This window comes from Corapipo altera, unplaced genomic scaffold, assembly GCF_003945725.1.
Source record: "Corapipo altera isolate COAL_440 unplaced genomic scaffold, ASM394572v1 71, whole genome shotgun sequence".
NCBI classification, from domain to species: domain Eukaryota; kingdom Metazoa; phylum Chordata; class Aves; order Passeriformes; family Pipridae; genus Corapipo; species Corapipo altera.
Window position 1 is genome coordinate 5,110,026 of NW_020884916.1, and position 26,204 is coordinate 5,136,229.

The window sequence follows — 26,204 nt, forward strand, 5'->3', positions numbered from 1 at the left end:
GAGTTTTTGAATGTTTTTATTAATAAAACGGCTGACGGTGAAGAACCGACCCAGAAAACCAGCTGGCCGGGGCCCTTGGGCTGCTCCTCGCCGCTGCCTCCATCGGAAGCCAGCCCTCAGTGGTGGGAGCCCGCGGGGCTGTGCCTGAGGCTGTGCCTCGGCTCTGCCGGGACACCTGAGCTCCCGGTGTGCCCCAGCCTCTCTCCTCCCTCTGGGCGTGGGGCAGCTCACAGGGGGCACGTCAGAACTCCTTAAACCTGCGGGGAGAGAAGCGAGCGGCTGAGCGCGGTGGCACGTGTTGGGATGTGTGATGGGCACCGCAGTTCTGCCGGAGAGATGGGAAGGGAAAACGGCTCTGCAGGGAAAGCCTGGCCCCATCTGCACCACAAGGAGGAGAAGCAGGCGCAAGGGGGAGATCCAGCCACCATTTCGTCTCTGGCCAGAGCTGAAATGTCCCCAAAAAGACCACAGTGTTTGTGCCTCCTCTCTGCAAGCTGCTCCACAGACAAGGCGCTCCCCAAAGCTCTCAGGATGTTGCAGTATTTCCACAAACTGAGCCAGCTGCTTCCCCCAGCACAAACCAGCTGGAATTTGTGCTGCCAACCCCTCTAGGAAAGCCCTCATCCAAACCAGCCCTGGCACAGGAGAGAGGAGTTCGACAGCCCTTCACCAGCGGCCGGAGAAGGAGATTTGGGCCGCACTTACCACAGCACAAGGCCCAGACTATTGGTCCTTCACCTGCAAACACAAGACATAATGGACCAAATGTTCACAGGGGGCCAGGGTCTGGCACCCCCAATGCCAGGACTGGCTGCAGCCCCTTCCCTCTTGGTGTCACAGGGGGATGTCAGTGGCAATCGATGCCAAGCCAGTGCTGATTTGGAGATTATTTATACCCTGGCTGCAGTGATTTGGCTACGGTGATTAGCAAGCCCAAACCGTGTGGAATCAAGCTCAGTAGCACAGGTGGGTAAAGCCTATAAATTCAGCTGTTTCAAGTGAGTTCATCAATGCCAATCAATCAGGCATCTGTGACAACATCCAGTAAGTCAGCTGGAGACAAAGATGTGCTGCCCACCCTGCACTCTCCTCCCCGGCCATGGTGATTTGACCCTTTGATTCCCAAATCTTGATCTCAGCCCTTAAATGATCAGGGAAGTGGCTGTTTCTAGGCTGAGCCTTCCAAGTGAAACTCAGAATCAGGAGGAATCAGGCTTGTGTTTGCGTTTAATCCTCAGGGCTCAAACGGAGATACTTACACCGAGCTAATTCCCATCCATCACTGACTCTGTTAGCTGCACACTAGAGCTACAAAGACACAAGGACAGTGTGTTTAGCACCCTGAGAGTTTTGTGGGGTGCTGATGGTTAAAATCCCCCAGGTGCTGCCCTGGCTCGAGGTGGAAATGTCTCTGTGGCCACGGGAGCGAGACACGGGGCAGACGGCCTCGTGAAGCCCGACACGATGCCCACGTGGAGATGCAGCAGCGACAGCAAGGGGTAACAAACATCCTTCTGGAGCGGCAACGACACCGTGCTTTGGCATCGTGGGACTGGAGGCCACCCTGGGGTGGGACGTACGTACCCTCTCTTCCTCGCCATGTAGCCACACCAGCCACGGACCTCTTTGACCACCACGCGAGCAAGGAGCTGCAAGAGGGAAGGTGGAGGATGGCTGGGAGGAGGGTGGCTCTGCAGCCACCAGCCTTGGCCTGAGTGTTTCCATCACCAGGAGATCAGTTCTACAGCTCTCCCTAGCAAAGGTCACATGGATTAAATCCGTGCGAGGAGGAGGTTGTTGGGAAAAGCCAGGTGAATGGAGGCAGAGGTTTGGAGTGGATACAGGCCTTTGCAGTTTGCCCTGCACCCGACTGTCTCCTGAGGACCATCCCCACCCTCCATCAGTGAGTGGGCAGCTAAAAGGGAGCCTGTGAATCTCCAGGGTAGCCAAAGCATCCTGCTGAGGAGGGACCTACCAGGCAGGCCAGGACGTCGGCCGCTATCAACATGTAGAAGACGTTGTTCCAGCCCGTGGGAGAGATGAGCCCTGCGAGCAGCGGCCCCAGCGCGGCACCTGCGGGGGCACAGAGCCACATTAGGAGATGCCCTGTTCACACCTGAGAGGGGACAGGGACCCCCAGCACTGGCACCCCCCAGTACACACCGATGGATCCTGTGCCATCAATGATGGCCGTGACAGTCGAAAGGGCTTTGGCGTTTCCTTTGAGAGACTCATGGGTTCCCTGCAAGGATGGAGGAATGAAACACAAGGAGCAAAAGAAGCTTCGGGGTCCACAGCTGGCAAGTCCCAGAGTGAGGCCAACATCCCAAGCAGCAATTTCCATGTGTTGGACCCAGCCACGGATGGAAGACCAAACTCAGATGCTGCCTGGAGCCAAATCATGGCAAAACCTGGACTGCCAGCAGTGGAGAGGAATTGCCAGGTGATTTCCCAGCAAATTTTTCCACTCTGCTTGTGCTCAGAGGCAGATGCAGCGATGGCTGAAACACAGTCATGCAGCCAAGGTGAAAAAGTAGTAGGAAAAAAAAGCTGCATTTAAGGCAGGGTGCAGAGCACAGCAGCAGGTGTGACAGCCCTGCCCTTCTCCTCTGGGCTTTGAAGAATCATAGAATCATAGAATCATAGAATAGATTGGGTTGGAAAAGACCTCCAAGATCATCAAGTCCAACCCCTGATCCAACTCCAATTACTATATCATGGCACTAAGGGCCACGTCCAATCTCTTTTTAAAAACCTCTAGGGATGGTGAATCCACCACCTCTCTGGGTAGGCCTTGGAAGGCATTGGAAAACAAAGCTAAAATACAAAAATCCCAGCAAAACATCCCTCTGGAAGGAGGGAGCAGCCTTTGGGTGTGCAAAGGGCAGCGTGGCAGGGTCTGAGGTGCAGCTCTTACCAGATCTGCCGACACCGCTGTCGTGATGAGCGCGTAGGGCCCGTTAACCAGAGCGCCGCAGATGACCAGCATCGCTGCAGAGGGACCCAGGAAGAGATTAAACCTTTAGGTGCAGGGAGCAGCAGGATGTTGGATCCATCATCCCTGGCCCATGTGTGGGCATCACTGTCCCATGTATCCATCTCCATTTTCCCAAGGAGATTCCATCCAGCAGTCAGTGAACACTCATCCAACCCCGCCGTCCCCCAAATCCCAGCCTGGGAGCCCAGCTCGAGGAGGAATAAAGGCAGGTAAATCCACAGTGTCTCCCATCGTCCCTTCGGTGACGGGAGCCGGCTGTGCCATGGAGCTCCTTACCTATTGATGTGCCAATGCCATTCTGGCCGATGTGGTTATACAGGAACAGCTGGAAAAGAGACACCAGGTGAACAAGTTACAGCTATTCCAGCTGTTTTCCCAAGCTCTTTCCTTGCAGCAGCACCCAGGGGACGGGACGGAGAATGTGGGGACCTGAATTATTGCCGGTACCAAGTGCTGGCCGTGACGGGGGGGGGCGGGGGTGCCCCCTGACCTCCACATCCCGCCGGCTGCCTGCCAGATGAAATACCTGGCAGCTGGCAAACCGAGGTGCTGCCACGATTTATGGCCGGCGAGGCTCCGTCGCCTCCCGCCGGCTGCAGCCAGACGCTAATTTGCCCCGACGGTGCTATCGGGGCCGCGGACGTGACGCGGCCTGTCTGCTTCCCAGCGTGCGCCAGCTCCTTCGGCCAGGAGAGGCTCCCATCCCACAGCCAGCCGGGCTTGGATTACAGCTAATTAGCCGTGTTTTTGTGGCAGCGAAGCCAAATGAGCTCTGTGCAGGTGCTCGGGAAGGACATCCGGGCCAAGCTCCAGCGGAGCATGAGGCCGTCGGCATGGGGGCTTTTGGGATGGAAATCAAAGAGACAAGGCTTTTTGAGCAGGGCTACGGCAGGATGGAGGAAAAAAAAAAAACCCTAAAGGGCTTTTTTTAGTTGTCGAGGTCTCTGCAACCCTCTCCCAGTCCCTAGAGCTGGACGTCCTCCCTGGGAACATCTGGGCTCGTGGATCAGTCCCAGCTCTCACGTCAGCCGAGCGCGTGACCAGCTCATCCCGGGCGCTCGGGAAGAGGAAAGGCAGCCGTGACTCAAAGGAGCCGGAGGAGAGGAAACCCTCATGATGGGGTTTTGCCCCCATGTGACAGCTCACCATGGGAGCGGCGACGACCAGCATCACGCAGCACGTGGTGGCTCTGCCGCCGGTGTAGTCAGAGACGAGGCCGGCAAAGATCCCCCCTGCAGGAAGGAGTCAGAGGTGTCAGTCACACCACCCCAAAGGCAAAACTTCACCCTGGCTTAGCCCGAAATCCAACGGGATGCTCTTTCATCGCCCATCTTCTGACCAGTATGCCCTCAAGGTTGAATATAATAATATCAGAGTGAAGAGCTTTGATTTATCCCTGCTGCTTTCTCCCTGCAGATGGTTTCTCAGCACCTCAGTGCAGCTCCAGTCTCCTCCACACTTGCAAAGTGTTTTATTTATCTAAGGAAAAGGAGTGTCTGAGCAAGTGAGACCCGAGGAAAGGGGCTGCGATGGTCACCTGGATGGCAAAATAAAATTGAGGGGTGTTTGCTGCCTGCTGAGCGCTATGAATGCTGAATAAATCTCACTGGGGAAAGGAATGGTGTTGCCTGTGAAGGGCACCAGCCAAGTCTGGTCAAGGCCAGGATTGTCCCTAAATCATTCCTGATCCACCCCCTCCGGTCGGGTACGTGACGAACCTAAAATACCCCCAACATCAAAGAGGGTCGACAGGTCCCCAGCTTCCTTGGCGCCGAAATGAGCTGCAAGAGAGAGAGGAGAGGGGTGAGGAGATGCTCCCTTGCCAGGCTCTCTCCTGCCTTGCTGTCCCCAAAACTCACCAACGTTGACGATGTAGAGGGGCAGCCAGTACAGGAAGGTGTAGCTCACCAGCTTAGCAAAGAGCAGACACAGGGAGAACTCCACCACACCCTGGGAGGAGAGGACGGGATATCAGAGGAGCCTTCTTCTCTCAAACTCCTCTAAACGGTGGGGTTTTCCCCAGTTTTCCACCCTGTGGACACTCTGAGCTGCCCTGGCTTTGCTCTTTCCTCCATCCCACCACTCACGGGTATCCGGAGCGCTCCGAGGAAACTGATGGCTTCGGGCTCCTCAGCTGGCTCCTTGGGGCTGTTGGAGCGATCCACACTGCTCTGGCCTGAGAGGCTGAGCGGGCCCTCGTTGGGGGTCACTGCTTCAGGATCCTTCTCACTGGTGGTCACTCCTCCAGGATCCTCATCAGAGGCCATCTAAAAGCAAGCCATGAGCAGGAGATGTGGCTCTCCTGGCTGGAAGGGGCTGAAAAGTTGGATTCGCTGCCAGGGTGTGACCCAGAAGATGTTCACACTGACCATCCCCCATGACAACTGAACACTGCTCTAACTCCTGCCGTTACAACCTGATGCCCTGGTTGTTTTACTGGACCCTGAGTGACACCCAGCCCAGGACAAGCCCATTGGGAATCAGTGTGACTCACATGATGCAATGGTGGACTGCAGTCAACATCCTCGGGATCTGCAGGGAGAAGGGATATCCCGTGAGAGCCTGGACCAGCCCCACTCCACCTGCTCTTCCTCCAGCATCTCACAGGGACTGGGAACCCCTAGGTCTTGGCTGCATCTCTGGGTACCCTCTACCCCATTAAAATCCTGAAGGACTTCCTAAATATTTCCTAGAAAGACAGGCTCAGGGGAGCAACTGGCACGGGGGAAGAGCCTGTCTGGATGAGCCCAAAGGATGCTGAGCATCCCTGTGGCGGTCAGGTCCCCATTCCTGCTTGCCACAAGCTGGATGCAAGTATTTGGGATTGCCAGAAATGCTTGGGGGTGGGCAAGGTGGAAAACCATGCGTGTGTCACACCGGTTGTGTGCTGTGCCCCGGATCACACCACTCACACTCCACGAGGAAGAAGAAGCAGATGATGCCCACGGTGGCGATGATGATGCCGGGCACGATGAAGGACAAGCCCCAGGCAGAGGAGACCCAGACACCGGCAATGAGCGACCCTAAGATGTTGCCGACGGAGGTGTGAGAGTTCCAGATGCCCATGATCAAACCTCTCCTGGCGGGGACACAGTGGGGTCAGCGTCACTGGGGTGGCTGCTGGGGCCAACAGGGACCAGGACGGGGGTGGGATACGTTGGAAAAAACTCACTTTCCCTTCCCAAACCAGTTCCCAACGCACGCCACGACGGCAGGCCAGCCGGTCGTCTGCACCAGCCCATTGCAGACCTGGCAAGAGATGGGGAGCATCACCCAGGAAGCACCAACTCCAGCCACGGAGCGCAGCCCCCGCACTGCTTCGTGGGCAACCGGGCTCAGAAATAGCCACTCCCATCCCAAAGCTGTTGAGAAAACACTTGGTCTGGGTTTTTCCCCTGCTGGGGCAATCCTGGAGCCATTCCCATCATTCCCATGGCTAATCTGGGAGCGGCTGGTGTTGCCAAACCGGCTGCCCGCACTGCCTGGAGCCGGGCACACCCGGCGGTTTCGACGCCCACACCACAGCCGGGTTTTGCGGGGAGTGGAAACACTCGGCGTTTCCCCACTCAGAAACTGGGCCACCCCGATCCCTGAAGGTCACTGAAAAACTGGGATGAGGCCATAGTGGTAAAGCCCGGGCATCCTCCGGCATGACACACCTGCACAACGATGAAGTACCAGAGGACATGGACGTCCCAGAAGTAGCCGAGGCCGAAGAGTGAGGTGAAGAGCCCACTCAGCACCATCCCCCCTGACAGGTAGTAGCGCAGGGGGAGGCGCTCCCCAAAAATGCCACTGCAGAGAGAGGGAAGAGCACAACAGGAGCTGTCATGGGTGATGCCACCAACGGGCGTTATCACACCGAGCCCAAGCCCAAATCCTGAGAGGATCTCCGGCTGCTTTCCCATTAGCATAACTGCATCCCGAAGGAAAACAGTTTCCTGGCACACTGGTGCAAACTGGTGTGTGGAGGGAAAGGGGTGCAAAGGCCTTGGGTACCTGATAAACATCCCGATGGCGTAGGCCACCAGGAAGGCGTTATCCAGGGCCCCAAAAAGCTCCTTGTAGTCGTCCCCATCTGGAAAACAAATATTAGGGACACCACAGCCTGGCCCCCATCTTGTGTCCCCTCCCCATGGCTGCTGGCGTGGTCTTGTCCCCTGTCCCCAAAAGTCTTGTCCCCATGGGAGTTTCTGGGAGCATGGCCAGGTGCCATCAGTGTAGGGAGCTGGTCCTGTCTTGTCCCAGATTCCACCAGGCACTGCTGCCCTTTGGCCTGGGGGCATGGGGCAGAGCTCGCTGCTTAATTACCTCCGGCTGCCTTATGAGCAGCAGGCCCCCTGCCAAACCCTGGCCACGACCCGGCTCTAGGGCATGGGGGGAGCCCAGCTCAGCTGCCAGGAGCGTAGGTTTCGGGGTGCCTGGGGTGGCTCAGCCTTACCAAAGGGTGCCCAGCTGCACCACGTGCTGCTGTTGGAGACATTGCGAGGGTGTGGGCCGAAGGCTGAGCAGTTGGGGTGCAGCTGGCTCTGCAGGGACAGAGAGGAGGTGAAACTGGGGTGCTGCCAGCACCCCACAGCCCCACGTCCCCTCTCCAGGTCCTCTGTCCCCACAGCTGGGGTGGGGCTGATGCTCACCTTGACGATGCTGATGGGTTTTCGGGAGAGGTGGTAGCTGGTGTAGCAGAGGAAGGTCAGCACCAGCGTCAGTCCCCGATAGCTGCAGGAGGGAGCGAGCGGAGAGCTCAGGGTTGGTGGGACAGGGATGGGGACAGAGGTTGGGGGCCTCAGCACCCAGTGGGACTCTTTTGCCAGATTGGTGACCTGAACCCCCTCAGCCAAGCCAGTCGAGAGGTGACCAGCCCCCCCAAAATAGCCTAGGATGCAGCTTGAAAAGGTCAGCTGAGTTTTATGGGGAGCACCAAGCAGTGCTTCCCCCTCCTCGAGCAGCCATCCTGGTGAGCCACAGGGTGAGCAAGTGCCTTCCTGGTGTCACGGGTGGAAACTGGGCTGATTCATCATCACTGCCAGGGTTAATTAAAGACAAGCTGGAAAAAAAAAGCCAGGGGGCAGGATGCCCTAAGCAATACTAGCTTCCCTTCCTCCACCAAACAGACACTTCATAATTTTTGCTTGGATTAAATGCAGGGAAATGGGGGAAAAGGGGGTCTGGGCTCAGGGATGGGGATGCTGCTCCCAGCAGAGCTGATGGATAAAGCCTGGAGAAGCCCAAATATGATCCAGCACTCTCTGGAGCAGGATGAGTATCTCCAAGGCGACTATCCAGCCTTCAGGAAGGGTTTTATGGCAGCACAGAGAATGCAAGTGGTCAGGGGCAGCTGCAGCACCCAGACATGTCACGGGGTTGCTCCAAGTTTATAAAAAAGCCCTTTTTTGCGGTTTTGGTCCATCCTGCTCCTTGTCACAGTTTCACTTCTCCCGGGAGCTGCAGCAATAACCAGCACCCTGCAAACCCAGGGCAGCTCCCTGCGCTGGGCTGCTGGCTCTAAGGCTGCACTGCAGCTGGAAAGCTGCTGCTTCCCACCCCAAAAAATGAATAAACCACCCAAATGATCTGAGGAGAGCAGAGAGGCCACGGTGAGGAAAGTGAGGAGAAACTTCACATGCAGTGCCTGGCTGGGCCAGACACTTGGGTGTTGTTTGTTTTCTTTTTACCCCATGTGTTCTGGCAGGGAACATTCCAGCTGATGGAAAAACAGGGGGAGTGTTTGGCAATGGGCTTCCAAAAAATCAAAATGCTAATTGAAATTAAATGGGCAGTGGGCTCATCCCCTCTCCAAAAGGGAGGGCAGCCAGCAAGGTTGTGTTGTGTGTTGGCCACATCCCACTGAATTTTGAGGGTGAGGGCCTGGGACAGCTGGAGGCTGGTGGGCACTGCTGAGCATCTCAGAGTCCCCTCACACCCCTCCTGGGCCATGTCCACCCCAGGCTGCAGCCGGTGTGGGCTGATTCTGCCTCACAGTGGTGCCTGAGGGGTGATGCCGGGCCCTGGGTGACTCCCCCATCCAGGGCAGGTCCCCATCCCAGGGCTCATCCTCATCCTGGTGCTGGTCCCTTCAAGCAGCAACCCGCCAGTCCGGGTCTGGTCCCTGTCTTCTTGTCGGCCCCCAGGCAAGTGACCCCCCAGTACAGGGCCGGTCCCCAACCCAGTGCTGGTCCCTTTGTCCAGGACTTGTCTCTATCCCAGTTCCACTTCCCAGTGGTTGCCAGTCACCAGTGGAGTGCAAACTCCCTCATCCGCCCAACCCAGGGCCGGTCCCTATCCCGGTTCTGCTCCCCAGCCTGGTGTCAGTTCCTGTGTCCAGGGCCAGTCTCCATTCTGGTGCCGGTCCACAAGGGAGTGAGTCCCGTTCCAGCGCCCGTCCCCGTCCTGGTGCCGATCCCCATCCCGGTGCCGATCCCCATCCCGACGACAGTTCCTATCCCAGTGTCGGTCGCGATCCTGGTGACAGTCCCGATACCGGGGCTGCTCCCTGTGTCCGTGGTTTATCCTTATCCCGGTGCCGATCCCCAGCCCGGTGCCGGTCCCTATCCCAGTGCCGTTCCCTATGTCCGGAGCTGGTCCCTTTCCCGGTGCCGTCCCCGCATCCCGCTCCCCGATCGCACTCACCGGCTGTCCCGCGGGAGGGCTCGGAGCAGGCGGACCCCGGGGGCGAGCGCTGCCCTCATGGCGGGCGGCGGCGGCGCTCGGGCCCCCCCGGCTCCTTTTCACCGCCCCCGGGGCCGCCGCTCCCGCCCCGCCGGCCCCGGTCCCGCCCCGGCCCTGCCCCGGCACAGCCCCGGCCCCGCGGGGTGAACCGGGCTGTCCCTGCTTCCCTTGCAACAAAAATCCACTTCAGATGCGGCTGGAATGAGGAAACAGCCGCGCTGGGCATCGGGAGGGGAGAGAAACCCCGAAGGGACCCAGCAGCCGCTGGTTCGTGCCCCTTCCAGGGCTCGGGGAGCTTCCCCAGATGCTATTTCCAGCGCAAAAAGCTGGGTTTAACTTTTCCACTCCCTTTCCCAGCACCCCCGAACGGGCTTCGCTGCCCTCATGCCGGCTAAGCCATCCCAGACATGCTTTGGGGTTATTTCCAGGGATTTGGGGAGTCCTGCTCTCCCCTGCCCTGGGGTTTCACACCAGGACAAAAACTCCTGCTTCCAAAGTATCCCACTTATCCTGCCAGGACAGAGCCAAGCAAGGGGCAGATCAAAGATGAGGAGCAGCAACAGCTTTATTTAACCATCATTCCTTTAAGCCACAAATCAGCCCAATGCCCCTTGAGGATCCTTCCGGAGAGGTGGGAACAGGGGTCCCCAGGACCTGAGCAAGACCTTGGGGACCTGCCAAGGAACTTGTCCTCAGCTGGCCCAGAACTGAAGTCAGTCACAAAAAACCCATTTGCAGCTTTAGCCTTTTGCTTCCCCGGCCCCTCCAGGGGCAGATCCTGCCCTTTCCAAACCCACTCCAACACCCCAAATTAGGGTTGCAGCACCTTCCCTGACGCAAGCAGCAGTTAATAAACAGCATCAGCCGCCGCGGATCCCCCAGTGAATGATTCTCCAGGGAGAACTGAGGAGCATCCCCTGGCTCTGCACCTCCACGCTACCTCCGGCCTGGGGTCGTGGGTTTGCTTCACGCCCCATGGGATGGGAACAGGGAAGAGAAATGATCCGGCACGCTCGGCCACCCATCCTTCCTGCTGCAGTTAATATTGGAGAGGGCAGCCAGCAAGGAGTAAATATTAATGACAGGGTATGGAGCAACCTCCGCCCAGGAACATGTGTTACCCCACCACAGGCAGTTTTGGGAAAACCCATACTGCTCCAGTCACCCCTGCAAAGGACTGCAGGGTTTTTTTTACTAGGAAAATGCTCCTTTCTGGAGCAAAACAGAGGCTGTGGGAGGGTGGGTCTGGTGTGATGCTGGGTGGGTGTTAGTGGAAGAGAGGTCCTCGCATGGAAAAGAAGGAAGGAACAATAAATACCTGGCTCTAGAGGGTGATCCAAGTAGCAGGGGTTGACAGGAGCCCTAGGGAAAGGGAAAGGAGGGAGGGGGAAGAAGAAAGAAACCCTCCCCTAAGAGATACTGACCCTTGGCACCTCGTTTCTCCTTTCACACTCCAAGAGAGACAAACAATCCTTGAAAATAGTTTATTCCATAGCTGAATGCCTGAATTCAAGTGCCTGCTCATAAACCTGCCACAGGGTGATCCCCGGTTCAGACCGGGAGAGGCACAGCCCAAACTGGGCACACAAAGCAGGAGAGCAAAGGTGACACCATCCTGGCAGCTGGCACAAGAGACAGGCAGGACAGGGCCCAGCCCTGCTCACAGCAGTCACGGGGATATGGGTGGGGGGACACGGGGCTGCCCCAGTCACAGACGCTTCCCCGAGCGAGCGCAGAGAGCGGCCAGTCCTTGGAGCGGCTGCGTGGCCGTGTGGGCACAGGAGGAGATCACGGAGTGCAGTGCCTGGCTGTAGGCTGAGCAGGAAGGGGACATGGAAACCGTGTCAGGGGATGAAAGCTGCACTTATGGCCCAACACTGGGCTTGGCTCCAGCCTTTCACCACAGAGCAGAGAGGGAACAACTGGGATTTAAGGTAAATCTATATGCCTGTAGTTTTCCACACGCCTGCCTGCACACACTGCACGCTCCTGAGTACGGAGCAGTATGCAAGCCAAAGATTATTTTATGAAGCCCCAATTTCTCTGTTTTCTCTCCCAGATGACTCCCAGTTGCCCAGCCAGGTACTTTCCCAAGCTGTGCTCCAGGTCAGAGCACTCAATCACTTAACAAAGACCATTTCCATGCCTTCATGCATCCTCCCAGTAGAAGATTCAGCATCTAAGGCAGGTGGCTCTGTGTCCCTAACAAGATGATTTGCGGCATTTTCCTCGTGGCTGTGTCCCCATGCACATGTGGCTGTGTCACAGCTGCATGACTTAACACATTGTAGGGGTCTGTGCTTTGTTCAGGATGCCACTTAAGGGCCCTTTGTTCAGGATGTTCCTGAGAGACAGAGTCCAACTTGCCCTCTTTGGAGTATTTTTGGAAGAGCATCTCTGCATAGTGGCCCAGGAGCATGAAAACACCTATCCTGGTTTGATTTCTCCCTGTGAAACCAGAGATCCAGGCCCAGATGCCTCCTCTCTGGAAGCAGGAGCTCCTACCTTTGTGGTTTTTGTAGAAGACGCAGTTGTTGGCGCAGGTATCCGGGTGGGAATCCCAGAACTCGGACCCACAGGAACACAGCGGGGGCAAGTCGATGTTACAGGCTTTGATCTTCTCCCTCATTTGGGCTCTCAGAGCTTCCACGTACCTGGGAGGGACCAAACATTCACTCCTGCCAGGGTCACCCAGCTCTGCGTGGGGAGCGGGCACCGGCCCTACCTCGCGTGCTCCTTATCCCGCTGCTGTCTGTCCTTCACTCTCCTCTCCTCCAGCTGAAGCTGGGCCAGGGCTTCCCAGGCTCCCTCTCCCAGGGAGGGTTTTCGCTGCTCAGCCAAGTCCCGCATCCTCTGCTCCTCCACCCGGCGCTGATTCTCCTTCTGCCTCTTAATCCTGCAGGAACACACATGATTAGGGAAGGAGTTTCCCCATCCCAACCCCTCATTCCCAGCCAGTCCCTGTCTGTGAGGTCAGGGCACGGGGATCTGGGTGATACTGCTGCTTTTGCAGGCAAAAGTAACTCTGCACTAATCACAGCATTACATATAAATATAAATATATTGGCTTTAAACATGAAATGGTCAAAAATGCTTTCTGAGCCTCCGTTCGTCCCCCCATAAGGCAACACCAGCCTGTGAACGCCCTCCTGCCCTTAAATTCTTCCTGCCTGCTCTTTTTCTCACCACTGTAGACTTCCCTTTCCAGCTCCCTCCTGCATCACATCCACAGGTGCTCCTGTTGGGAAACGTCACCTGCAGTTCCCCAGAGTTGCTCTTCTGTCCTTAAACCAAGCACAATAGCCAGGCTCTTTAATACCCACCAAAAAGGACCAACATCTTGGCTTGCCAGCTTCCCTACTTCCCATTATTCTGGTTATGAGGCAGCTTGGATCCTTCTGTAAGCAGCTTCAAGGGCTGGGAAACATAACAGGGTACAGCAGAGACACTCCAAGGATCCCACCTTTACTCCCACCCACCTTTAAGATGCACTTTTAACCAAGTTTCCCTCTATTTCCTCAATCTCCCTTGCACCTACACAGCCCTCCAGCCCTTAAGTGGGCCGTGGGTTGTGTAATTCCTACCAAACACAACACACATTTCCCTAACAAGCAGCAATTGCAAAGCACAAAGACTTTACACCAAAGCATCTGCCATTTTATTCCCAAATGCAACAATGTGTCTCGCTGCCAGGAGGTATTAAAACACAACATCAAGGCTGGGGAGAAGCCAGGCAGTATCATCAGACAAGACATTTCAGATCTTACTCTGTGTAGGGGGTCAAATCTTTACATTCAGAAGAAAAGTGCTGAAACCAAACTTCTCTGGTTGAAGTTCACTGAAATGCTTTTCAAATAAAATGTAAAGCCTTAAGTACAGCACCATAAACCTGCCCCAGAAATCAAGGCAAAGGCCAACTCGGGGCTTTACACACCGTAATTACAAACCCAGCTCTTCCCTGCACACACTCTGGGGGAAAAAATAATAATAAAAAAGGTATCACACTAACAAGGGAATCCCTGGGGCCTCACCAGCACTCGCAGGGCAGGACAAGCTCTCCAGAGCTCCCAAGTGCCATTAGAACATCAGGGATGTGGTGGGAGGAGCACTGATTTAGATTGGCAGCTTTTCCTTGAAAAAATGGCCATGAAAATCCTGCCCTGAGGTGCCTGTCCTGCCCACAAAGCCTGCCCACAGAAGAGCTGGGATGGTCAGAGTTATGTTGGTTCACTTGAGGGTAAGCCAGGGAAAAGCCAAAATTTAGAGGATCTTTCCTGTTTCAGTGTGAATTTGTAGAGCTCCTCCTTAAAGAGCCACTTCAAGCAAGAACCTGAGAAATCCCCACCACAACTGATACTTTTACACAGATACCGAGTGTAAACGAGTGGAAATCGTTTTATTACACTGTATAAGTTTTTATAGCTGTGAGGGTAAAGGGTCTGAGACTAAAAGTGCCAGAGATAGGCACAGTTTAACCACAACAGCGTGACCTCACCCTAAAGTTTCTAAGCACAGGTTCGGGTTCCCAAGGGTCACGGCTTGGGAAGTTTCATCTCTCCCAGCCCCATGTTTTGGCTCCCAACTCCTAAACAAGCTGCACCAGGGCTCAGAAATCAGGTAGAGAAGTGCTGAAGGACTTGACAGGGCCTAAGGGTCTCTCTTGGGGGGTCAATGGAGTGAATCCCACCACGGGGGTCAGATCGGTGCCTGGTTCACACCAGACAAGTTCACAAGACCTTTCTGGCCTTCCAAAGGGCCCTGCCCTGATGGAGGAGGTGACCCCAGCACCCACATGGACTCACTGGGCAACTCTCTGCTGCCTCTCTCGCTGCCGCTGCTGGTCCTTCACTCGCTCCCGCTCGATGGCCATGAAGAGGCGGCGGCACCGCAGGAACTCGCTCTGCCGCTGCGGAGAGGGAGAGAAGGACGTTTGGGAAGGATGCCTGGGATCAATATCGAGCTGTATCAGTGCTCAGCCTGATTTCTGGAGGATGGAACCTCGCTCCTTCCCCAAGAGACCCTCAAATGGACATCTCCGAGTGCACATGACCCGGGACTGGGAAGCTGGAGAGATGGCACTGATGCAGGAGAGAAGGATCAAGTCATCTCGGAGCATCGGAGAGCTTTGTTCCAGCATCCCTCCACTGAAGCTTCCTACGGATGGAAGCTCTTCCACCTGACAAATTCCTAAACTCTCACCTTCCTGAGGGTAAAAGAGCCAGTTCCCACTTCAACCCACTTCAGTTTGGATCCATCTGGGGACTGGTGCTCCCCTATGGCTCACTGGAACCCTGTATCTCCCCACAGAAATGAATGTGCAACACCGAGCTGGATCTGCTACACACAGGAGAACCACAGAGGTGGCAAAACCACTGCTAGGGAAAATTCAGGAGCCCTGCAGGGAACAACTCCCATAGGGGTACTGAGGGTTTAGTGTCTGGCGTTTGACTGATCCCACCGAAGAAGAAAGGGCAGGGAAACCTCCTGGCTAAAGCTCCACCAAAAGCCCTCTCACAGAGGAGGTACAGAGCTAGTTTAAACTCCATGACTCGCAACAGCTGAAGGCATAGATTTTTCTTCATCAAAGCTTTTGGGCCAAGTTTGTCCATCTCACACATTGAAGAGCCCAGCACAGATGAAGATAAAGGAAGAGGAGGAGGGATTACCAGGCTGCCAGTGGAGAAAACTGGATGGAAAAAACCCAGGCAGAGGAGACTGCTGCAAAACCAGTTATCTTGGGTGGATCAGAGCCAAGGAGATAAAAGCAAGGGGAGAGGGAATGGTGAGGGGAAGGAGTAGCCTGAAGAGCCCCAGCTGTTGTCACACCGTGGAGAAACCACAGCCAGATCTGGGATCAGCTGGTTGGAAAATACTTGTAAGGAACAAAAAACACACAAACTGTTCAGAGTTTTACGCTGTAAGCTGCAAAAAGGTGACAGGAGGAGAGGGAAGTGTTCCTCTTCACGGCAGGAGGAAGCAGGAAAATAAAAGTCACTCACTTTAGGCATCCAAGACAAACATCATCCTTCTGCATCACCCAGATTAGCACAAGCCAAAGTGTCCTGGACACAGGCTGTAAGCCCTCCTCATGAAATCATCCACTTGGCATCAGGCCGGGCTTGAGACTATCCCAAAATCAGAGAAACCTTTATATTCCAGCCTTGTAACCAAACAATATAAAGTTGGGCTTGTTTGAGGGGTTTTTTGTTGGTTTTTGTTTTGTTTTTTTGGCAGCTCCTTCTCTCCCTGCAACTACAGCAAGCAACCCTTGGTTTTTGCCAGGTAGAATGAATGGAGCCCATTTCTCCTCCAACCCTTGGGTGTGATTCAGATCCCAGATTTTACAGAAGGAGTACAGAATAGTTCCATTTAGTCACAAGAGACCTTAAAAAAATCACCTGGTAGCTTTGCCCAAGACCTGAGACACCATGAGGCTGAGCTGACAAACTAAACCCAGCAGGGGTTTCATACATCAAGGCTGCTCTGAGGCTTCTTATCTGAGCCATCAGCATTCCTGACAGTCCCATCCCTTTTAGACAAAACCAGGAGGGCTTGGCCCCCCTGGACAGACCTGCTTCCTGGTTTCCTCCTCATCAACACCAGCCCAGTGCAGGAGGGAAGGGTGGTAATCAGCTGGTGGCCTCCAGGGAGGCTCTGGCAGGCTTGAGTCCTTCACCGACCCATCACAGACCTGGAAGAGACAACATAAGGGAGCAGCATCAGCATCACCACGGTCAAGTTTCTCATCTTACCTCTGCAAAATGCTCTTCACTGGAGGCAAGTCCTCTGTGTGATCCTTACAGCCCTCAACAGGGTGACCCATCTCTGAGATGGGCTGTATTTCAGGTACAGTTTGGCTACAGACAGCAGGCATGTGCCACATCTCCACGCAGGAGTCTGACCACGAAAGCTTTGCCAAAACACCTCTAAAGGTATCCCCTGTAGGAGGTTTAAAGATGGATTCACATCTCCCTTCCCCAAACTTCTACTATGAACTTCGTGAAGTGTGAAAACAATAATACAAATAACAGAGCATCAGGGGAATTCCACAGCCAACATCTCCCAAAACCTCAGTGTAAACCCCACTATCCTCCACCATCTCCCCCCACTGACTTTCTGCCCAGCCAGTACTTCTGCTCCAAGCTGGACTAATCCCCAGCCAAGGTTGGGCACAGGCTGCCACAACCATAAAGCCTTTGCCAACTGCCCCAGGTAATCAGACCAAACCATTTCCACCCCTCCCAGATGCTCAACAAAAGCTGCCTGGAAACAAAAGAGGACCGATAAGAACATCAGCTCCTCCAGCAGACCCCTCCAAGGGTGGTGTCTGCCACCAAGGGCGGTGTCTGCCAACAGGAGGCACCGGGATTGACACAGCCACCTCCTTCATCTGATACAAAGCTTTCCTCCTTCCTCCCCCGCCTTTTTCTCAGAGGTTTCTGGCCGATTTGATCCTCCACCCCGAGCAGGGCAGCGGGCCCGGGTGCTGCCGGGCTCCAAGCACCATGCGGCTGCACGGCCTCTGGGTTTCAGATTTCGGCTGGGCGGCTGCCAGCCCGCATCACGAGGCAGGCAGGAATCAAACCCCTTTGAGGCCACAGCTGCACCGTGAAAGCAAGAAACAGCAGCGCCGACTTCACCGAGCTCCGACGCTGCTCCCGAGCCCACTTGGATGACAGCAGGTGTAAGAGTGAAGCAGGCCTGGGGGAGAACTGCTCTGCTCCAAAATAAACTCAACGATCCGAACCTCTTAAGACCAAACCCTGAACGGGTCTTACTCTTTCGAATTCAATTCTGATGTAGAAGTCATCATCGTCCTGCCCGGCGCGACTCGGGGCTGTGCCTTGCTCCTGCAGCTCAGCGGGCAGGTCGTGGTGTCCCTCCAGCAGCAGCTCCTCACCCTCACTCTCCGTGGGCACTGCGGCTGCCGGGCAAGGCTCTGCTTTCTGGAGAAGGGAGGAGATGGGTGTAAACATGGAATTCAAATCTGGCTGCTTTGGCGCCAAGGGCAAACCCAACACCCTCAGGGCAGCTTTGACACGAGGGCACGTGTGCTGCCAGTCGGATGAGATCTGGCAGCGCCACGTGTTCGGCAGCACCAGGGCTGGGAAACAGGAATGTAGCAGGGTGATGTGTGACTAGGGATAGACGTGTTGGGGGGGTGACTGGAAAGCAAGGCAAAGACCTCTCCAGGCACTGTTCCACAGTGGCAAGGAGCTGGGATTTCTGGAGTGACACCGGAGTACAGCAGTGTACTCCTTCAGATGGGAAGTGGGCAGGCTCCCCAGTGGCAATCCACAATATTTTGAGAGGCAGCAGATTGTTTCCTACAAACTAAGGAATCAAAATGCCAGAAGCAAGACTTGGAGCCAGGATACATTTTTTTCCCTTTGTTTTTTTTTTTCCTTCAGCATGGTGGGAAGGGAAGAGAAGGACTAGTGACAGAGGGAGAGGATGGATCAGCAGGAGAGCAGGTCATGCCAAGAATCCCTTGAGATGGCTCTGCTGCTTTACAGGAAGGACAGAGGATAGCCTGGAGTCAGTCTGAATGTGGAATTATTTGATAGGCACAGGAATTACCCTATCAACCCCATCATAACAGAAATGTGACACAGAAGAGCTGCTTTGGTGTGGACAAGGGAAAAGAGGGTTATTTCTTTGGAAGATTGCACTGGAGCCCTCACGGTTGAAAGACATGAAACTGTGAGAAAAAAACCCAGCAACTCTGTGGAATGAGACATTGGGGAACAGAATTTGTGTGCTGCCATGCTTGGGAGTTATAGCAGTGCACCAAACCCTGAAGGTAAAGGTTTGGTGAAGGAGATTACCTGGAACAACAAACAGGTCATTTCCAGGTCGGTATCTGCTTGGGAAAGTAGGGAATCAACTCTTTGCATGCTTTTGACCTGAAAAGAAATCTCTCTGGGAGAGAAAGAGCAATGATTTTAGGAACATGGATTACTGATCGCAGGGAATGCAACACTTTAGAGGGAAGATGGAAAAATGAGAAGAAAAATGCAGAAAACAGGGCTGAAGGAGAAAAAACATCTCAGCCAAAGGCTTGCTCTGAGCTAGAAGCAGAGAGAAAAATGCTGGTACTGTTATTGGGAAGAAAGTCACTCCTAGAAGCTGAGGTTTTTAAGGAGGCAGGACCTGCCCTGGGCCACTGCCAGGAATGGCAGCCAAGGTGGGAACAGCTCCTTGAAATCTGTGGAAGTTTGGATTAGGGCTCAAGGAGTGTCTCTATTTAAAGAAGGGGAAAAGGAAACACTAAATAGAAGGGTTTAGCCTGAAGACTTTAACTGTGACTTTTGGAAAAACAAGAGGAAATCACCCTGCAAACTGCCTGTAAGCCCCAAGAAAACAAGATAAGCAGCAATCAGCATAAATTTGTCAAGAGCAAGTCAGGTCAGGCTGGGCTAAATTTCTCCTACAATAGAAAGAAGAGGCCTCAGGCAAAGAGCAGAAGACTCTGGGGTTCAGCTGAGCTCTTGACGTGGCCTAATTCAACACTGGGGTAAAGCAAAACCTGTTAGATGGAAGTCTGACATGGGAGGTGCAGGACTGATTAAAAACACAGCCCAGATTTGGTCTCAGGAGTTCAGTGCACAGAAATAGGGTAAGAGCTAGGTGGGCTCTGCTCCATGATTTCATTATCAGCCTGGATGAGAGAAGAAAGAAGCACCTTGATTAAACTACTGACCACACCTGCAGTTGCAGAAGTATTGGGTGGGAAACCCTTGGGTCCAAACCAAAGAAATGGGCTTGAATACACAGCACAAGGAAATCCAGGGAGGACAAAAGCAGAGACCAAGGGGGTTAAGTCCCTGGTTATGTCCGTGGCAGCCTTTTGCACCTGAAGAGAAGGGAACACGCTGCTGTCCTGTCTAGGTGGGAACACACCAAACCTTCATACAGGGAGACAGATCCAGATAATATTAGAGCTTTTTTCTCCTCAGCTACCTTGGAGTAATAAAACAGAGCAGTGCAATAAATCAACATATTCCTCCTGGAATAAATTAGCCAGGGAAGCTGTTAAACTTCCTTATGTAGATTAACTGTAGCTGCAGTGAGGCTGGGATGGGAGGATGGTCCCAAATCCCTCCCAGTGTTTCTCATGGCTGTGGATGATTTGCCCAGGACTCCCACAGATCTCCTCTGGCTCCCCTGGGCAATGGCTCTGTTATTTATGTGAAGCTTTAATGCTACTAATAGTGAAGTCATGAATCACCTGAACTCACTGAATGCACTGAGGTCTCGAACAGGTGGGATGTTTGGTGTTGGAAACAGGTAAGGAGGGTTTTGAGCCCATAATTACCGTGTTTCTCTGAGTCTTGTTTGCAGAACTGACTTCCTCAGAAATCCAAGAGTACAGAGAGGAGGAAGAGCCAGACCAGCCCTTACATAAAAGGTATTTTCTAGATAATCAGCCAAGATCTACTTCACCTTTGGTGAACCTGAGAAAGAGATGGGAATGAAGAATTGCAGGATGGGCAGGAAATTGGCTACGGAGGCAATAAGAGAAAACACCAGGCTGGGCTGCTGCTGGTGTTCTCCAAAGTATGTCAGTTTGAGAAAGGTCCTGGCACAGAGAGCAGGATAATAGCTGCAACACAAAGTTGTTCTTGAGAACTGGAAGGGCAAAAGCAAGATGAAATTCAGCACAGCAAAATGTGGGACTGATCTCCTGTGCACTGCTTCAAGGAAAGCAGCTGCATGCCAACAATTCTCCAGCAGAAGACAGCCCCGGGTGAGGGAAACACTCCAGATCTTTGCCACCCACACAAAACAAGGGATTGATGCAAGGCAAAGAGTTGTTGAGGTTTGTTAAAGAAATAAAGGCACCTGAGGGGAGAGCTGGTCGTCACATGCCTCCCAAACACCCAGATCACAATCTCAGATCACAAGCCTTTAAAAGCCTTTTTTGAATTCTTGTCTCTGAGTTTATCTCAGGGACCTTTTCACCCACTTTATCCTGCTGCCTTCTCTGAAAGGCAGCAAGGGCAGAGAAACAGAGCCCTCGGGCCACCGAAATCCAAGAGCTACCCATCAGGTGGGTCAGGAAAGCACAGCTTATTTCATCCCTGAATTATGCTTTGGACTTTTTAATCAGAGCCAAACAGTCTGCAAGGTGATTTCTGCCCCCCCCAGCCCAGGCAGCCCTCGCTCACCTCCTTCCTCCAGCTGCCGGGGAGCACGGGGGGCTCAGGGGACTCTGCACCAGGGGCCACAGTCCTGCGGGACGCCAGCCTGCACCGCACCTGCCTCACGGCCCTGCTGAGCTGCCAGAGGGGAGGGAAAGACAGCACAGCACAAGCTCAGCTGCACAGAGATCTCCCAATTGCTCTGTTCCACCTCGGTCAAGGTGGCACGACCCAACACACGATCACCCTGGAGGGGTCTTTCAGAGCTGCCCCAAGGTGCTGAACTCAGCACTCATCTGCTCCTAAAACATGCTGCTGAGGTGCCACATCCCAAACTTTCCTGCTTGGTGGCCAGCAGTGATTTTCCACCCTAAGGTACTTCGACTGGAATCCACACCACAGTGCTTCAACTAGAATAACTCCAGCTCCTAGGTGAGCACACAGGCTTTTTAAACCACAAATGTAGCAGAAGCATCACTATTAAAAAAAAAAGCCTAAACCAGTCCTCAAGGCAGGTTTTCCCAGATTTTGGTCTGCAGGAGACAAGCTGCAATGAGCTGGCACCACCTAGTGCCACCTCTGCGTCAGGACACGGCAGTGTCTGTGAGCGGACGGACGAGTTCAGCTACGGCATCCGAGGAGGAGGCACCTGTGACGCTCTGAGGAGCAACATTCAGGGTGAAAATGGGAGCTAATGTTTCATTCAATACTAAAACCCAAATACTAGGGACGTGCTGTAAAAGAAAAAAGAAATATTGCCTGTTCTCAAACTCAAACGCTGAGGACCCAGGGTGCTGAAGCAGGGCTGGGAAGGCAGGAGGGGCAGGGCTCACCTCGGCAGCTTGCTGCTGGAATGGCTCGCCGTGTGTCCCCTCCCACCGGGCCGGGCTGGAGCCAGCCCCGGGACCACAGATGATGGGAGGGCGGTGGCTCCGGAACGGGCACGCCTTCCTCCAGGAGGTCCAGTACTGCACGGCAAAGCAGCTCTCCCGCTCTGCCTGCCGGGGAAAAACCACGTGGGATCTCCAACCATCACCTGGAAGGACGTCAACCTTGGTGACATTTCACCACCCGTAGGTGGCATTTCTTGGGATGGAGGTTTTGGCTTTCCATGCTGAGAGAGCACAAAGAACCATCAGGCTCTTGGGGGCTGAGGGCATTTGCGGGCTTCCCGCTTGGAGCTGGTGGAGTTACATGAGGACATCCCCACTCAGCCATGGAAACAGCCCAAACACCACAGGGGCAGCCAAAGCCGGTGACATTTCACTGCATTCCCTTCTGTGCCACAGTCAGATTCTGGCAAGTCCTCTCGGCACTTGTTTGAGAGTAGAAAGGATTAAATATATTCATGGGATAATCCAAAACAAGCCCATGGGGGAAAAGGGAATTTGGAGACAGCAGGAAAGTGTTACTTGAAAACTATTTGGCTGCTTTGGAAAAGGGATTGGAAAAGAGACAGCAGAAAAGCTGTTTTGCTTCAAACACAGCCAGGAGACGTTCACATCATTCCCAGCTCTGGCCTGGATGCTTTTTAACTCCAGGCAATTCCGCACAGGGCTCTGGGAATTCTGTTCTGCTGCTGCCTGAGGGAGTCAGTGACCTTTCCGTGGGGATGCTTCAAGCACCTTCAGCACCAGCCAAGGTCTCACGCTGACCCAGCCTGCCAGGACACCGTTTGCTGCCACAAGGTCTGGGACCTCAGATTTTCTCTTTTTTTTTTCTCGTTAACACCTTGACTTGAGCTCCAGCGTTAGGACTTTTCCCAGTTTACGCTGGGTTTTGGAGGAGTTGCTCCTGGCAGAGCCCTGCTTACCGCTTCGTGGGACTTCTGCAGCTCCTGCCACCGGCGCATCCTGACCTGCCGGTTCACCCGCTGCCTCACCTCGCCCTGGAATCTCCTCAGGTTGGCTGCCTTCTGCCGCTGCTGCTCCTTCAGCTCCTCCTCCACCTGGAATACTGAGGCCTGCAAGAGATAGAAGCAGATTCCACGTGGTTTTTGCTACATCAGAGCAGCTTGTATCCCTGCATCCCCTTTTCCCCCACTTGCCGCGACCAGGCAGACAAGCAGCACGCAGAGCAAATTTCATGTTTTGTTTCATAATCTGTGGAATAAGAGCTTGGACAACGTCTACTGGATTATTATAGGCTGGATTGAGTCTGACTAGACAGATGCAGAGCATGCAGACCTCTGCCTTTGCCTCTCTGCAACGCAACTGGAAGGAAAGAAAAAGGAGTCTCATGGAGCGGCTCCCAACTCCTGCTCCCATGAAAGGATGCTCAAATATCCAAAGCCTGGATCCAAAAGGAACAGGCCAGCCCCCTCATCTTGTTAATACTCTGCAAGGCTGGAAGCACATCAGGGAAGCAGTTCACAGACCAGAGCACTGCTCCAGAATATTTTTATCATCTGAAGTGAAAGATTAACAGCAATGACCTGAAAACCCCAAAACCCCCCATTTTTTATTCTTTGCAGTCCTGCCAAGCAACTCTGCAACACCACCGTGGCTTAAAGACCAATGGCATCCCTCTCCTGGCTGCCACCACAGCAAGAGAAACCAGGGACTGCAGGGATGGAGGAAAGGGGTGAGGCTGAAGATAAACTTGGAACACTCCCAGCAGCACAGCAGGGTCAGCACAGCCCAACAAAGCTCCAAGATGGGGAGAAATCTGCACTGTTGTGGAAGAAACCAAGCCAGAGCTCCAGGGAAAAGCCCAGCACCAGCTCACCCACTGCCCACCTCAGCAGCAACTCTGATGCAGGAGGCATTAATACTTATCAAATAAAAGTATTAAATATGTTCAGATAACCCTGGGCAGCTTCATCCACCCCTGGAAGCCCCACGGGGGGTGGGCCCAGGAGCATCCTGGCTCCCCAAAGCTCTCAGGAAGAGTTCAGCTCCCCCAGAAGTTTCACAGCACCAAGATGGAAGTTCTGTGGAATATGGAGATGATTCATTTCCATATATTATCTCAACCTTTCAGGATTTAAATTACAATATAAAAATAAATCATCTCAAAAGGGCAGGAGCTTCTGTAACGTTCAGACATTAATTACAGGGGACTGAACTCATCATCTGATATTTAATGCACTTTTAGTCCTCTTAGAATAACCCTCAAAGCAGAAATCCCTGAGATAAGCATCCATAAAGATTTCCTTAAGTGTTTCTAATGGGGTACACTGAGATTGGCTCCAGACCCTGAAACACTCAATATATATTTTCTTTAAATCAGCAACACAGAATAAAATCTTAGTTCACCAACATCCTTCAGGGATGAGTGGGAAGGCGAAGAGCAGCACTGGCTGGGTTCCCCACCTGACTGATATTTAAAATTCATGTGTTTCTGCCCCAAAACCACAGTTTATTGGAGGGGAATCGACTCGGAGAGATGCTGTGGGCTTGTGCAAGGGGGAGGCCAGGCTACTTGATAGGCACCATGGCAGCTTCTGACCCCACTAAAAATCACTAAAATAAATTACTGTTTTCAGAAGCCACATCCCTGGCTGCCTTCAGGCTGTGAAAAAGCTCATTTTTAGCTCTGTGGGTTTTACTGGCACATTTGCGGGGTTGGAGACGCCCCGGCAGATGGTGCCTTGGGTGCACTCACGAAGGCCGGGCTGGGCTCGGGCTGCCCCGGGGCACTCTCCACCCACACGCCCACGGGGGCCGCGCTCTGGTTCCTCTCGCCCAGCACCCGCCCGCTCCGCCGCGGGGGTCTCGCCGGGGGTCTCCCCTGGGGCTCCCCCGGGGGCCGCTCCTTCGAGGGGGGCATCATCCCGGCACCTGGGGAAGGGAAGGGGGAAGCGGAGGTGAGGGTGGAACCCCCGGGCACCCCAACCTGCCCCCTGCCCCATCCCTGAGCCCCGGGGCACCTCCAGTGCCCCCCACAGCCCTGCGGCCCCGCGGCACCCCACCTGCAGCTCCCTGCCCATGCAGGCCCTGTGAGTGTCTCCTACACCCCCTGTGCACCCCCCTCATTGCCGCACCCCCTCTCCCCACTGCCCCCCCTCCCCAGTTACCCAACCCCACCTTCAGCTCCGGTCTCCCCAGGACCCCCAGGGCCCAGTCCCCCCTTTACCCCCCACCATCCCAACCCGCGCCCCCTGTACCCCCGACCCCCCCATGGCCTCGGGCGCCCTCTCCCTTATTCCTTCCCAACCTCCTCAGTAGGACTCCGCACTTTAATCCCCCATAACGCCCCCAGGACCCCGCAAGCCCCCAGACCCCCCCCAGGCCGCACCAACCGCCGCTTCCGCCTCCACCGGGCTTTGAATCGCGGCGCCACTTCCGCCCCCACGGCCCCGCCCCGTCCTGTTCCCGGGGACGCGGGTTCGAGTCCCGCCTCCGCTGGAAAAGGGAATGGGGGAGCGGCCTGGGTGGGGATGCCTCCCCAGAGCATCCCCGAAACACCCTCCTGGGCATCCCTGGAACACCCCCGCACAGGGAATCACCCTGAAAGTCGCCCCCCCAAATATCCGTATGGTGTCCCTCACACCACCCCCGAACCACTCCCACAAGTACCCCCTTAGAACATCTGCCCACAGCCCCCCCCAACACTCCCCAAAGCATCTCCCTATATGTATATATCTATATATCCCCCAAAGCATCTCCCTCAGGAGTCGGTTCCCCTTAATGCCCTCCAGAAGTCCCTCAAAGCATCTTCCTGTATCATCCCCCAAATCCCTCCCTGTAGCACCTCCCTCTAGTGTCCTCTCCAGAAGTCCCCCCCAAACCCTCCCTGTACCATCCCACCATAACCTGTCCCCCACAAAAGTCTCCCTCAAAGCATCTCCCTCCCTCTGGGACAGGTCCCGACCCCTTTTGGGGACCAGGGAGCCTCCAGGCTGGGGCGGGTGGTGGCTCATGGGGGTGATGAGCTTGGCAGACCTCAGAGGGGGGGTGGGAAGTGGCTCCGGGCATCCTGCCCCACATCCCGCTGCCCTATTCAGTGATGCCCGGGAAACCAGTGCTAATTGGCATCGGAGCTGGAACGAAGCCTGGATGTGACCGCAGCTTCGTGTTAGAGCCTGGGAAGAGAAGAAAAAAAGGGGGGGAGCTCCTTTGGGGTAGGGGTCCAGCTTCGAAAAATGCCCCTCTAAAAGAAAATCCCAACTTAATGGATGTCCAGAGCCCTAAATCTCATTGGATTGTCGGCAGAGGGGACAGCAAACCTTATTTGGGCTCGATGGGGTGATGCCCCCAACCTCGAGTGTGCCCCCGGCACTGGGAAAACATGGAACTGGGGGTCCGTAACAGGGGGAAAATTGCAAATCTGAGTGTTTTTTCCTCAAATAAATGTCAGCTCGAGGCCGCTGGGGAGGCGAAAGCCACCGGGACACAGGGCTCTATTGAGAAAGGCAAGAACAAAAAAAAAAAAAAAAAAAAAAAAAGAGA

The 26,204-nt window shown here is 54.5% G+C and overlaps 2 protein-coding genes across 6 annotated transcripts; both read right to left on the reverse strand.

Moving 5' to 3' along the window:
• SLC37A2 (solute carrier family 37 member 2) lies at positions 1 to 9,703 on the reverse strand. 2 transcript variants are annotated; one of them, XM_027655752.1, is made up of 20 exons: positions 9,629 to 9,703; positions 7,636 to 7,717; positions 7,440 to 7,527; positions 6,998 to 7,076; positions 6,658 to 6,793; positions 6,171 to 6,247; positions 5,911 to 6,077; positions 5,493 to 5,530; positions 5,086 to 5,265; positions 4,858 to 4,948; positions 4,717 to 4,779; positions 4,145 to 4,230; positions 3,275 to 3,323; positions 2,918 to 2,991; positions 2,164 to 2,242; positions 1,976 to 2,073; positions 1,585 to 1,649; positions 1,260 to 1,308; positions 706 to 738; positions 1 to 257 (listed from the first exon to the last, which is right to left on the reverse strand). In XM_027655752.1, exons 1-18 carry the CDS (start codon positions 9,685 to 9,687, stop codon positions 1,266 to 1,268), a joined length of 1,554 nt encoding a protein of 517 aa, XP_027511553.1. In that variant the 5' UTR covers positions 9,688 to 9,703; the 3' UTR covers positions 1 to 257; positions 706 to 738; positions 1,260 to 1,265. The 2 variants fall into 2 exon arrangements, with proteins under 2 accessions (XP_027511553.1, XP_027511554.1); XM_027655753.1 differs by lacking the exons at positions 706 to 738; positions 1,260 to 1,308.
• A 1,434-nt stretch (positions 9,704 to 11,137) lies between these two features.
• On the reverse strand, positions 11,138 to 25,104 carry CCDC15 (coiled-coil domain containing 15). 4 transcript variants are annotated; one of them, XM_027655723.1, is made up of 11 exons: positions 25,055 to 25,104; positions 24,418 to 24,593; positions 22,625 to 22,774; positions 21,645 to 21,809; positions 20,839 to 20,949; positions 17,446 to 17,613; positions 16,239 to 16,358; positions 14,470 to 14,573; positions 12,393 to 12,563; positions 12,173 to 12,321; positions 11,138 to 11,482 (listed from the first exon to the last, which is right to left on the reverse strand). In XM_027655723.1, exons 2-11 carry the CDS (start codon positions 24,583 to 24,585, stop codon positions 11,376 to 11,378), a joined length of 1,413 nt encoding a protein of 470 aa, XP_027511524.1. In that variant the 5' UTR covers positions 24,586 to 24,593; positions 25,055 to 25,104; the 3' UTR covers positions 11,138 to 11,375. The 4 variants fall into 4 exon arrangements, with proteins under 4 accessions (XP_027511524.1, XP_027511523.1, XP_027511522.1 ...); XM_027655722.1 differs by having other exon boundaries at positions 25,051 to 25,082; XM_027655721.1 differs by having other exon boundaries at positions 24,970 to 25,055.
• Positions 25,105 to 26,204: the final 1,100 nt, after the last annotated feature.